Source organism: Jaculus jaculus, chromosome 15 (genome assembly GCF_020740685.1).
Source record: "Jaculus jaculus isolate mJacJac1 chromosome 15, mJacJac1.mat.Y.cur, whole genome shotgun sequence".
NCBI lineage: Eukaryota > Metazoa > Chordata > Mammalia > Rodentia > Dipodidae > Jaculus > Jaculus jaculus.
Genome location: NC_059116.1, coordinates 66,723,990 through 66,738,273, shown reverse-complemented (window position 1 = coordinate 66,738,273; position 14,284 = coordinate 66,723,990). Strand labels below are relative to the sequence as shown.

The 14,284-nt window shown below is 43.1% G+C and overlaps 1 protein-coding gene across 5 annotated transcripts in view; it reads right to left on the bottom strand.

The window, feature by feature from the left end:
- The window catches only part of Bend7 (BEN domain containing 7), a 93,423-nt gene that overhangs the window by 27,581 nt on the left and 51,558 nt on the right, over positions 1-14,284 (bottom strand). For all 5 annotated transcript variants that reach the window (XM_045135427.1, XM_045135428.1, XM_045135431.1 and 2 more), the window contains one exon: positions 7,089-7,314. In XM_045135427.1, coding sequence (XP_044991362.1) covers positions 7,089-7,314 — 226 coding nt within the window. The remainder of the gene's footprint in view (positions 1-7,088; positions 7,315-14,284) is intronic.

Genomic DNA, 14,284 nt, shown 5'->3' with positions numbered 1-14,284 from the left:
CTAGGAGACTCAAGACTCATCAGAGGGCTGAGAAGTGACAGTGGAGTCCTCAGCACTGAGAGGAGTCTCTGTTACAACCTCCAAGGCTCGCGGACCACTGTGGAAGAGGTGGCAGACACTAAGTGGTGGCTGCATTATGCTCTCACAGTGGCTGACGCCACCTACGTAAGACTTGCCTAATAAGAGGGCAAAGGAGAAGAGACGACATCAAAATAGTAAAGGGACCAGTTGGAAAGAAGAAGGGATTTAGTGGAGGGAGGTAAGGAGGTAAGGTAAGGGTAAGGGAGACAAGGGAGGCTGGTTGGAATGGGGTATGATCAGGGTACATTCTGATATGAATGGAGGTTGTCAATAAAAAGGGGTTTTTTTTAAATAAAATGCAGGTTTAGTAAGAATTTAACATCTGTGAATTAAAATTGAGTCCCTGAAAGCTAATATAGAACTGGTTTCTACTCATTACGTGAAAGGCTAAAGAAAAGCCAACCAAAGCCACCATTTCTTCAATTTCTCAACACTTCCCCTTGCTCCTTCTGTAGGAAGCCGATGGGCCTATAATTCTGAAGATAAAGATGAGAGTCTTCTTTTATGTCTCCAGAAGACTAGTGATAAAGGACAGACATCAGATCCACCTTGGCTCCAACTCTAACGGTTTTGATTTATTAGTTCTAGGATGGGACTTGGGTAGCTTTAAGAAGCAAATTTAGGACTGGAGAGATGGCTTAGTGGTTCAGGCACTTGCCTGCAATGCCAAAGGATCCAGGTTCAATTCCTCGGTACCCATGTAAGCCAGATGCGCAAGGTGGCACATGTGTCTGGAGTTTGTTTACAATGCCCCTGGCATGTCCATTCTCTCTCTGTCCCCCGCCCCCATCATCTAGCTCAAATAAATAAAACATTAAAAAAACAGTAAACTTAAGAAGGACTATTCTGGTTGAAAACCCCTGGAGGCCCACTGTATGTGTGTTCACTTCATTGACATTATGTTCCTGAAGTTAAATACTTTAAACAGGTTGCCAAGGACTCAAAGTCCACTGTGAGAGTAAGTTTTCAATAGTTCTGGAGGCAAAGGACTTTTATTCCATATTTTATTGAGTTTAAGCATCTCGTGTTTTCTGTAGGTTACTGTCCTTCTGGAACAAATGAGAACACAGCGGTGACTCAGCAGCCCTCCGCAGGCAAGTCCCCCGTTCCCTTTGCATGTGACAGACTTCTCGTCATTCCCAGTCTATGTTGATGTCACCTGCTCAGTGAAGCCTTCTTCTACTGGGATTTGCATTTTCTACGCTTCTTCCCCATTAGCCAGCAGGCATCTTAATATCTATCTATGTATTCTGGCATGGAGTATTATTCTGTGATATTGTGTGATAAAGGCCACTGTTGACATGACATAGAACATTCCTTAAGGTCAGGAGCCAAGTCAACATAAAATGATGTCACCAGCTCCTGACTTACAGTGGTGGATAATAGATGGCTGTGCTCATAACAGAAATTTCATGTCTGCGGAATATTTTCAGGTTTATAAGGCCAGTGTGGAAATAGTCTCATGGCCTCTTTAATACATGAAAAGCAGCAGAGGACATGTTGTCTCCATCACTGGAGAAAAAGCTGACTGAATAAGCACTTCAGACATGCTACTGAGGAGACTTTGGCCAAGATAGCACCAGGAGTGTAATGACAAAGCCACGTGGAATGCCAGCTTGGTTGTGTCTAGTGATCCGTGAGTTACTCTGATGCCTCGTAATGCTTTTCTCCCCCCTGGCGAAGTGGCTGAAGGGGACGGTCATTCAGTCAAGTGTGGGGACCCATAAGTGTACCCCAAACCAGAAACTTTGTGCAACAAAACAGAAAAAAAATATCCTTTTAAACCTCACAGCTCAAAGGAGGAGGGCAGCTGAGAGACAGTGCTGCGTTCTCATCTCATCTGTTCTAAAAAGGAAGCTGAACAGCCTTTAGAAAGGTGGGCACTGATCTGAAAGGACAGCTAAGGAAGCGCAGTCCCCCACTGTGGGCTAGAATCAGAGCCGGGAGGTGCTGCCTCTCGAAAGGGGTCGAGGTTCTGAAAAAAGAAAACAACATTAGCATTGTCTGTTCAAAATCAAGATTTCAGGACTATCTTATAGCTACTGACTCAGTCTCTGAGGACGGAAAGGGATGGAAAAATAGATGGCTGTGCACACGTGAGGAGAGGTCCAGTGTGACTTACTTGTCATGAGCTTCTAGAAAAGTACGGAAATACAAATAGTAGCTAGTGAAGGCTGCACATGGAGGCCGACGGCAGAACACTTCCCCAGGTTCAATCCCCCAAGCAACAAAACAATCAGGTGCAGCTAAAGTTGACAGATAAGCTATGCTTAATGTAATTTTTAGTTGTTATAGAGTTATATCTTAAGTATATTTGTTATATGAAAATATGAATAAAGTACCAGATGCTTACACATGTTCCACAGATTTTTGAAACAAAGCATCCACCAATTGGCTCTATTGCAAATGTCTAAATAAAAAGGTCATTAACATACAACCTGAGAAGACATATTTTCTATAATTTTTTCCAAGATAGCTATCTTTTGTTATTGTTGGTTTTGTTTTCAGCTCTATGGACTGTGAGAGTCTAGGAAGTGTTTCCCTAGCACCATGGGACTGATTCTCAGTATCTTCAAGAAAAGATCTAGCCTTGAAGCTAATCAGTAAATTAAAGCTGAACTGTACTTTAACCAGCAATTCATTATGAATATATTTCAAATAAACAACAACTGGCTGGTTGTAGATCACTAGCCTAGCCACCATCCTCACAGTCCTGGCTACACTGCAGTTCTTTTATTTTTATTTTTATTATTTTTTTTTGGTTTTTCAAGACAGGGTCTCACTCTAGTCCAGGCTGACCTGGCCTCAGACTCATGGTAATCCTCCTACCTCTGCCTCCTGAGCACTGGGATTAAAGGCGTGCACCACCACGCCCAGCCTTACAGTGCAGTTCTTAATCCACCACGCACTGAGCTTTACTCACACTAAATTTAATGCCATTCTGGAGATCCAATCCAGGTTCTCAAGCACTATGCCACGGAGCAACATCCTCAGCCTTCAGAAGAGTTTTTCTAATTCAGGTTATTTTCATTAGCAATATCTTAAGTGATATTTATCAATGAACTTTAAATGGATTACCATTAAGCAACCATCCCTATTAAAAGCATAAGATAAAGCTGGGCATGGTGGCACATGCCTTTAATCCCAGCACTTGGGAGGCAGAGGTAGGAGGGTCATTGAAAGTTCGAGGCCACCCTGAGAAACTACATAGTGAATTCCAGGTCAGCCTGAGCCAGAGTGAGACCCTACCTTGAAAAACCAAAAAAAAAAAAAAAAAAGATAATGTGAAAAGTATTATTTGTACAAAGACGTTACACTTTACTTTTGAGATACTGTCATAGGGAGTATTTTCCCACAAAAAGCTTGCTAATAATTTTTGAATAAAGCCGGGCATGATGGCGCACGCCTTTAGTCCCAGCACTTGGGAGGCAGAGGTAGGAGGATCGCTGTGAGTTCGAGGGTACCCTGAGAATACAGAGTGAATCCCAGGTCAGCCTGGGCTAGAGTGAGACCCTACCTTGAAAAACAAACAAAACAACAACAACAACAACAAAATTCTGAATAACTTTTTTTCCCAGTGTATTTCAGTTTCTACTTAAAACCATTTTATAGATTTTCATTCACCTTTCCCCTATTGTTTTAATCAATCTAATCACCTTTATTTGAAACAGTATCAAAACCCAACCCCTATTTTTTACATATGAGAATTAATAAAATTAACCAATCTTCTGGTTCCTAGGTCATGATACTTTCAAATTAATACACAATTTGTTCATTATTTTGTAAGAGAGAGAGAGAAAGAATGAAAACTTAAAATCTTTCTGTGTATGTGATGGAAAACAGCCCAAACAAATATCCTTGGCAGTATGAAACAGAAGAAAGCATGTGTCACTTGTCCAGAGTACCCAGATCCCAAACCTTGTATTAGGTAAATAACATTCTGTTTGTCTCTACTGATAGTAATAAAAATCAGAAATAGCTATTCCCTATGAATTTCATTCAGTAGCTACTTCCAAACTTCATTTGCAATATGTGGGCTAATAAACACTGAGAGAAGAACTATGGCAAAGAAAAAATGTATTAGGGAGTTAAGAGAGTAGCATTCAAATTTGTACTCTACTTTGGTTTCTACTTTTTTTTTTTTTACTTTCCCTGTTACTTTATTAAGTGGGAGACATTTACAAGTGTGTTTTGATGTCATTTGCTTACAAGAAGACAGAAGACTAGAAATTTAACATACAATCCATCATGTGAATAAAAGCCAAATTCCAGATGAAAGTAAAAGCCTGTGCCTGCTCGCTCAGCGGACACGTATTCTCAGAAGTCCTACTCGATAAAGCCCTCAGTAACGCGTGTAGAGGAGGGACAACTTCCAACTTTCCCTGACCATGAGAGGTCGAAGACTGACAAAACCTGGCAAGGGGCAGATGAACAGGGCAAAAGGTACATGCGCCGAAAGAAGAAGGAATACCCCCAGCCCAGCGAGATTTAGAAACTTGCACCCCTTCCTCAGAGAGGAGAAATGACTTGGAGGAGAGATCGAGGGGCCCAAAGAACAGGAGGTAGCTGGAGACAGGCTGCCTGGGTGTGCTGTGACCCTCAGGTTCCCTTTCCAGGAGCCATGAGCTCCTTGGGAGCATCCCACAGAGCAGGTGCAAGGGGCTCGGGGGGGGGGGGCACCCCTGCTCACCAGGCTCCTCCCTCTGTGCCCTCAGCTGAAGTTGGCAGAGCAACGAGTGCTAGGTATGTCTTGAACCCCTTCAATTGCCCCAAGTAATAAAAATATTTAAGTCAAAATTTGTTTTCAAGGTGCTTATAAGAAATTATCAGAATTAATCAAGCAAAATCACTGGTGGTCAGTATAAAGAGAACGTCTTGTGCAAGAGACCAGCCTCCGCACACGTTCACTTGTGAGTGAACACGACACAGGAAGCCCACAACAGCCTCCCAAGTGTGAGATTCTGAAGGCCTTTCAGTGAGCTCTCCTTTCTTTTTCATGAATTAAGACTTTTACAAGGATGAGTTACTCTTATAATTGGGGAAAGAAACCAAAATATATGCCTGTAGTTAAACATTGCAAGGTGACAAATGAAACTAAAGTCTTCTGATTATGGGTGGGTTTTTGTTTGCAAGTTAGTGTGTTGTTAGAGAATTTCAATGACATAGTTAATTAAATATAGAAACTTTAAGTTAACTTGAATAATTTCATATTAGGAGTAGGAATCTTGCTGCTATTTTTCCTGCTAACTATCGAATATAGCTGAAAAAAAATTAAGACAACCTTTTCTGTTTATAGTATACTTTCTAAGTTGTTTGATATTTAGTATAGATGGAAAAGGGTTAGATGAGCCTAAGTTGGTCTACTGAAATAATCTCTTTCATTACCATCCATTATTAAGTGAGCTCTTCTATGTCACTAAAACAGAATGTGGTCATTTTTATAGTGCTCTAACTTTGAAATGCTTTTAGGAAGTTAATAAACTTCCCTGGGAAAACAAAGCAAACCAATTCCCGTGTGTTTTGAAAGGCATCCGCGCTCGACCTTTACGGTGTGAGATGGCCCGGCCTGTAACGGGAAGCCAGCCTTCTTGACTACTGACATCACAGCCGTCTTCTCTTCTCTCACTCAGTTTTTAGTGTCACTGCAGGTGGCATCATTCTTTTCATAAGTGGCAGAGATCGTGATACTCTGTAGTTTCCCTTACTTTACATAACTCAACTGTTACTGTAAGCGAAACAATTCTGATGGCGTAGGAGAAATCTCCTGTTAATAAAGGCTCATGTCCTTCTGTCCATGGATAGAGGGTGTCTGGTACTTGCTAACTCCATTTGAACATCGAATTATTTTGTAAAGTTAATTGTGAGTTTCCAAGTACCCTTTAAGCATTATTAAATTCATTTACTTGTCCTGAAAGATAAGGAGGCCGCAGTCAGCCCCGCTCACAGGCCCAACAGTGCGCAGCCGAGCCACTGGGCACTGTCCTCAGTTATGTGAGGCTTAGGGAAGGTGGCCCAAAGTTTCATTTTCATGGTAGTTGTGTTTTGATTTGAGACTTGGTATGCATTCATTCTTTTTGAAAATCACATTGAAAAAACTTCTACTTCCTGGGCTGGAGAGATGGCGTAGTGGTTAAGGCATTTGTCTGCAAAGCCTAAGGACCCAGATTTGATACCCCAGTATCCACATAAGCCAGATGCACAAAGGGGTACATGCACCTGGAGTTTGTTTGCAGTGGCTAGAGGCCCTGGCATATCCATTTGCTCTCTTTACCTGCTTCTTTCTCCTCTCTCTCAAAATAAATAAGTAAATAATTAAATGATTAAAAAAGACAACAACCCTTCTCAAGGTAACAGTCACGAGAGTCCTGAGTGAGAACACTGAACAGTGAAGAAGGTTTAGGAGCTGGAAGAGGCTAGACGTGACAACGCACGATCATGCACTTGCCAAACCACAGAAGGGACACGTGCTCAAAGGAGTGAGGGGAGAGCCAGGCGCTCCCTCCACGTACCAGGTAGACTGCCCAGCACAATGGGAGGCACCAAAGCGGCCAGGACTGTGAGGAGAAACCCCGCGACTGGCTCAACTTACACTTGAGATTTCATCAGATGCAACAACCTGCCAACTCAGCATCCAAACTTCAGGTGAAACTTTGGTTATCAGAAAACATGCCATAGCTTTATTCATATTTACGTTGAAAAATCAAGTTTAAACCATACTTTGAACAAGTTCTTAGAAATTTCTGAAAGGAAAATAGTTTCTTTTGAAAGTCTTTTTTTTTGGCTCTGTAGCAGATCAAATTGGCGTTTGTTATTATTTTTAAAACTTAATGTCATTTTATAGCATTCTAATAGTATGTGGTCAGGGAGTGGCAGAGATCACACTCAGGAGCCATGTCTATGGGTAAGTGGCTACTGGGAACTGAAATCAAGTCTATTTAGCTGCATCTTAATTGAATGAAGGCAAAAGGCAACAAGGAACCCATAAAATGCAAAATGACAAGACCAACCTTTGATTGCACCCACAATATTTTGGTCTAGTCCTTTCCGGTTGTCATTGAGTCCTCTTTTCCTCTTCCCATTGGGTAGGGAGTTAGCCAAAGTCTTGTCATCAAAAAACGCACACACCAGTTTTCTAAACAGAAGGCTTCCTGAGCGAGTGTAGTTTGACAATATAGGGTCCAGCTGAGATTTAGGCATAAACACATCGAAGCCTTCAGCAAGTTGCACTTCTGGCTGCCAAAAGAACAGAAATAATCCATTAAGAGAGAGATGAGAAGCATTTCCCTTTGGCATAAGTGCAGCAAGGACGTCAGCAGCTCCGAGCGCCCGTGCCGCACAGTGATACACTCTAGCTGCGTGCCAGAATTTGCAATTGAGACAATCAACGACCAAGTATAATTCATAAAATGGGGAGCTCCATTTCAACATGAAGTCTTAGGAACACACTGGGAATGACTCTGATTCATAGAAACAGTTCAGGGAGGCTGGATAATCACACAATCTTATCATTCCACAGCTAAAGAGACATGCGCCTTCTATCAGCAACATACATTCTGTAAATAAAGCAACTAAAGCCCAAAGAGACCATATAGAAAATGACTTCAAAATAGCTCAGATGTGCTTGGTACATTACTATTTATAGTACTTCTTATGCATTAAAATTTCTCTCACCCACAGTGACAAACACTGAGCTACCCTGTTCTTTCCACTAACTGTGCAACTAGTTTTCTCCCCATAAAAACTTACATAGAGTAATAAATCAAAATAAATGATCCAGCTGTAGTGGTGCAAACCTTTAATCTCAGCACCCTCCAGAGGCAGAAGTAGGAGGATTGCTGTTTGAGGCCAGCCTGGGTCTACAGAGTGCCAGGGCAGCCTGGGCTAGAGTGAAAAAAAACAAAACAAAACAAAACAAATAAATAAAATCAGCAGACAGGTTCCCCAGACTGTTTCAATCAACTCCCTTCCTCTACTTGTGACAGGGCACCCTGGCAAACCACTACACTGGCCATACTGCTTCCCTGCCAGGGATCAGAGGACCAGTTAAGGTGCCTTTCAACGTGTATGCTATCCTATGACAATACGGGCCCAGACAAGCCTGCCTTCCACGTCAGTGCTCCACAGACAGTTACACCTAGCTTTTCCCCTTGCAGCCCTGATCACATCACCTCCTTTCCAGAGCTTTTCCTGCTCATGGAGGTGGCCCTGTACTCTGTTCCCCTCGTGATTTTACATAAGCACACGACAGTATTTATCATTCTATACTTTGTATCCCTAGTGCCTGGCTCATAGTAGGCACACAGAAAATTCCTACCGAGAAAACAAAAGTTTATTAGCCATAATTTAAACTGTTAAATCATTTGCTGTTGGACATGTCATGGCAGCATAAAAATAACAACTTTAGTATGAAGAAACATAGTTGATAAATTTAATTAGGAAAAAAATGGGGTTGGGGGAGATTGTTCAGTGATCAGAGGCACATGCTCCTCAAGCCTGCCAACCAGAGTTTGGGTGCCCAGCTCCCACATAAAGCCAGACACGAAAGTGGTACATGTGTCTGTCATCCGAGTGTGCCTACAGCCATGTTAAAAGGATTCAGGAGAATCTTAAAGTTCATGGGCCAGTTAGTACGGCGGCCTACCCAGCAGCAAGACACAGCCCACCTTGAACATGGTAGAAGAAGCGCACCAACACCCCAAGGTTGTCTTCTGACCTCCACGCGCACTCCATGGCACATGTGCCCCCATAAACACACACGTGCACACATACATGTACATACAAACAGTGATAGATGAAACAGACTTTAAAATAAAAAGGAATGTCTGTCCTACAAAGCTGTCAATACTATTAGAATCACTGTTAGATATCGTATTTGTTACTTTGCAAACCTGGCACTAATTTATAGGTTTTCTATATCACATTAGACACATGAGGATTCGGAGCCAGTTTCTGTCCTGGCAAACAGGAACTAATTTTTTTTTTGTTTATGTAAAGTGTGTGTGTGTGTGTGTGTGTGTGTGTGTGTGTTTGTGTGTGGTGTATGCATGTGTGTCTGCCATGTGTGAGCCCCGTGTGCGTGTGCATGTGTGTGTGTGCAAGTGAGGGCTAGAGAAGACTGTCAGGCATATTCCATCACTTTTCTGGTTTCCTTAAGACATAAGTCTCTCACTGAACCTGGAGCTGCCATTTTTGGTCATGCCAGCAAGCCTCGGCAATCCCCCTACCTCTGCTCCCCACAGGACTGGGGTCACAGGTGTGTGGCCATGCGCAGCTTTCTACATGGATGCTAGAGATCCAGCACATGCAGCCTCGGGTCCCCTCAGGTCCTCACGCTTGCATGACATGCGCTCTTTTCGACGTAGCCAGTTTTCCAGCACGAGGACTATTCTTAAATGCCCAGCACACTCTAGTCAGAGTGAAGAGCTCTCCCAGTACAGCTGGGTTGACGTGTATGACGTAGGGAGGTGTTTGTGACCTGTCCCTTCAGAATGGAAATTTAGATTAGATTATCCAGAAAGTCATCTCACTCCTCTCTAAATGCTTGGTAAATATCACAGGACAGGCAGTACTGTTAGACCTTCCCTGACTTTTGCATCTCGCTGCCTGCTGGTCAAAGGTCTGCAGAGGAGCTTGGCAGGAGCTGGAGGCTGAATACCTAATCCCTAGAACTGCTCTGGCACATACCAAGCACTCCAAAAATGTCTCTGGACTGAGTCAATGTGGAAATGTTGGGACTGAGAGAATTTTACCCTTGTAGTCTTAAGATGAAGTTTTATTCATGATCAGAATATATATATATTCTGTATATCCTATGAACTTTGATTCTAGTTGAGCTGATCTTGAATTAAAAAAAAATACTTATTTAGCCAGGCGTGGTGGCGCATGCCTTTAATCCCAGCACTCAGGAGGCAGAGGTAGGAGGATTGCCATGAGTTCAAGGCCACCCTGAGATGACAAAGTTAATTCCAGGTCAGCCTGGACCAGAGTGAGACCCTACCTCAAAAACAACAAACAAACAAACAAAAAAAACACAAAAAACTTATTTATTTACCACACACACACACACACACACACACACACACACACAGAGAGAGAGAGAGAGAGAGAGGGAATGGGCACACCAGGGCGTCCAGCTACTGCAAACTCCCCAAATGCATATGCCACCTTGTGCATCTGGCGTTACGTGGGTACTGGCAATCAATCTCTGGTCCTTAGGTTTTGTAGGCAAGTGTCTTAACCACTGAGCAATCTCTCCAGCCCTGGTCTTGGATTTGTCAAAAAGCGCTCTTATATCACTTGGAAGCCATTAAAACAAAACACCAAGTGTGTCACACTGCTGTGCAAAGCTCTGGGGTGGCACAGAAGTTGGAAAGTTGCAAGACAGGAAAGGGAAGGGTGCCAACTTATTTCATGCAAGTAACCCTCAGTTTGATTTTGATACACAAACCTGGGACTTAAAACTCAGCCACTGGACTTCTGGGACTCCTAGAACTTTCCCTTTGATCTGTCCTGGAGGACGTGGACCTAGCTTGAGAAACATGCACCAAATGAGCCACCAGGCATACCTGGCCACTCCCTTCTGTATGCACTCAGAATATTTTCTATGAAATATGTTCATAGCACTTAAAACATTTTTTAAAAAATGCTTATTTATTTGTTTGTAAGCAGAGAGAGAGTTAGAGATAAAGAACGAAGATTGAGAGAATGAAAATGAACACACCAGGGTCTCTAGCCATTGCAAATGAACTATATACGCACGTGCCACCTTGTGCATCTCACTTATGTGGGTACTGTGGAACTGAACCTGGGTCTTTAGGCTTCACACACAAGCACCTTAATACCTAAGCCATCTCTCCAGCCCCTCACAGCACTTTCTGCACTGCACTGATTTAGTTAGGAGCTTGGTTTCTCCTAAGGACGAGCAACTTTTCCGTAGTCACCAGGCCAAGTACCCACTTAGTGTCCAAAGGATGCATTTAGAATTAACAAAAGGCTATGAGAAAATTCTTTCACAGTGCCTAGTGCTGGGTTAGAGTTCTTGCCTCTGAACAGAGGCAGTGGCCTGTAAGTCTCCTGCTGTGGCTAGGTACACCCATGTCAGTGTCTTAGAATGGTCAGATGCCAGCACCAGGAGCATATGACCTGGACAATGTTGACCGTCTGATTTAGTGTCTACTTATGAAGCACTACCTGTAGGGGTTTCGAGGCTGGCTCTGCAGCTGAGACATAAACACTTGCACCCACACAGAAGGTGAGGAACACCACCAGAGGGGTACAGAGCAAGTGTCAGCATCAGGCAGGAGGGACTCTTGGGGCCAAAGGGTAGAGGGGGTGCCAGGACAGGCAGGGGAATGGGATAGCACTTAGCAGGGCCTTGAAGTTTAGATTCAGGAGACAACAGTGTAGTTGCTGTTTGTGGCAGCCACTGGGATGCCAAACACTAAGCACCTGGAGGGTTCTGTGGAGCCAGGACTTCTTATGGCATTGGCATTGAAGTTACACTGATTTCAGAGGTGCCATCCAGGGCTGAAGGTTTCCCTGCTTTCTGTTCCACTTTCTATAGACCAGTATGGTCATTTTGTTTACTCCAGATCAAGGAACAGGACCTGCTTCCTTGAAAGCACCTTACAGGGGAGTCAACAGTCTGCTTACCTCCAGCAGGAGCAGCAGCAGTCAGGGCAGGGTGGCCAAGCTCTGGCTCCTCCCCGCCTCCATTCCTCTTTCTTTAGAGGCAAGACTGACTGCTAAAGCATGGTTACCAGTGCCACAGAGCACTATTCCTTAAAAAAAAAAAAAAAGAGCTGGACAGATAGCTTAGCAGTTAAGGTGTTTGCAGTTCGATTCTCCATGACCATTGTAAGCCAGATGCACATATATATTTAAAAACCACATTAAAATTCTTTTGTTGTAGAATCATATGTCTTTTTATTTACTGGCCATTGTTGACATGAGACGTCTCTGTTTACTGATGTTAAAAAAAAACACTGTGCCAAATAAGTATTATTAAAATAAAAATCTACACTTCCTTTAACAAATTCTCTACTAGTCTAGCTAGCCGGCTTGCCCTGGGCACCTCCAGAGTCCACCTTCCAAGTGCTGGTCTTACAGGTGGTTGCCAAGCCCACCTGGCATTTATGTGAATGTTGGTCCTCAGGCTTGTAGGGAAAGTACTCTGCCAGCTGAGCCAGCCCCTCAGCCCTGTGAGAAAGACACTTTCAAGGAGAGTACATAAGTGAGTTAGGCAAGGAACATGCCTGATGCAGGCCACTATACATAAGGTATTACCATTTCCAGATTACAATGAGACATGGGACCAACTGCATGTGGTCGTTGCTTATGAGTAAGAAGCAGTGCGTAAATGCCCATTGTGCCCAGATTTTCAACTGTGCATGAATACTGATTATGCATAACAGTTTTCAAGTTCTGTGTTGTGCAATATCTGCATCTACAGACATCGTCACACAGCTGTTGGCATAAGATATGCTGTGTGGTGTAGCCCAGAAAGGTGAGGCTGGCTGGCTGGTTAAGTATCATCCTGACTCAGGGTGAAAACCTCAAAGAAAGCCACAGCAGAAGCCGTGGGTTCTGCAGAGCAAGACTGACTGACCTTCTACTGAAAAATGTAAAATGTAAACCATGGCTAATAAGAATGGTTAAGGATTTCATTTAGTCTTTCATTCATGGGGTTACCATTTACAATGATCCTCTGTTCTATTCGCTTAGATGCATTTACAAGAAAATGAGCTTAAGGGTATGAAAGAAAAATTCTTACAAATACACAAAAATCCTGACTGATTTTGTTTTGCTCATAAGTATGATCATCTGTTTAAGAAAATTTAACATAATTTCCTAGAAATCAGGCCTGCTCGAGATAAAACTTATTGTGATCATTTATTAAATGCTATGAAAAGTACTTGGCCAGTGAATCGCTGAAGCTTGCTCAGGCTGGCCCAGCTGTGCAACTGTTATTGTTAAGCCTCTCAGAACAGACGTGGCCTGGGGTTGGGGCTAGGCTGAGAGCTCCCAGTGCTAGAAGGGCAGAAGTCTGCTGGATGTCCTCCATCAAGACCAGCATTGTAAGGTGGATGTTCTGTATGAATCGAAAAGTGCTCAGTCACAAGTTATATGAAAAAGCAAGTGTATTAATCATGGCATATATTTAATATTGACTAGGATCAAAATTATAAGGCGCCATTAAGGGTCTAGTTATTTTAAAAAATTGTGTGTGTGTTGGGCGTGATGTATGCATGCACATGTACAGATACGTGCACCCCATGTGCAAGGCTGTGGAGGCCAGAGAAGGGATCTGGGTCACTTCCTTCTTCTACTCTTCTGTCTCATCTCTCTAAGACAATCTCTCAGTAAGCCTGGGGCTTGCACTGTTTCTCAGTCAGGCTGGCTGAGCAGGGAGCTCCACCAACCCTCCTGTCTCTGCCTCCCACAGCTCTAGGATTTAAAGGCAGGCCTAGGTTTTTAAGTGAGAATTGAACTCAGGTCCTAATGTTTATGTAATAAGCACTCTTACATGCAGAGCTATGTCCCTACCTCACAAGATCCAATTCTCTTCCTGGCTTTTTGAAGCAGGGTCTCATTCTAGCCCAGGCTGACCTGGGACTTACTCTGTAGCCCTGGCTGGCCTTGAGCTCACATGGATCCTCCTACTTCACCCTCTCAAGAGCTGGGATGATGGGCATGAGCAGAGCCCCCCCATGCCTGGCTGACCCAATTCTTTTAATTTTTTATTTGTCAAAATTTTGGTAGAGTTAAGCATTTAATTTTAGAAAAGATAATACAATGTGGTCCCTTGAAAGCTTCTTCATGTATTTGCATAATGAGAGATTCCAGCCTTTTCCTTCCCAGGTAATAAATTAATGACTCTGAAGACTAGGGCTTGATTTATGTTGTAGATAGTTGCGCCAAATGGACAATATATAAGGTTTTAACAGCACAGTCTAGCTTCTTTCCTCCTGAGTCCTCTGAGATGATGTCTACCCTAAGTATCTGTCTTTGACCTTGTAGGTAGATAAGTCCCATTCTTCCCAGTTCCTATGAGACTCGGGCTGCCGGAACCCGAGCTTCAATCCTACTACACTGTAATCGCAAGCATTGTTAGTGAATCTCCTCTGTGTGCTGTGAAAAAGGCAAAGAATATTACGTTCACTTCAGTACCCCCTAGAAAATGGTGATGTAATTAATGTTTATT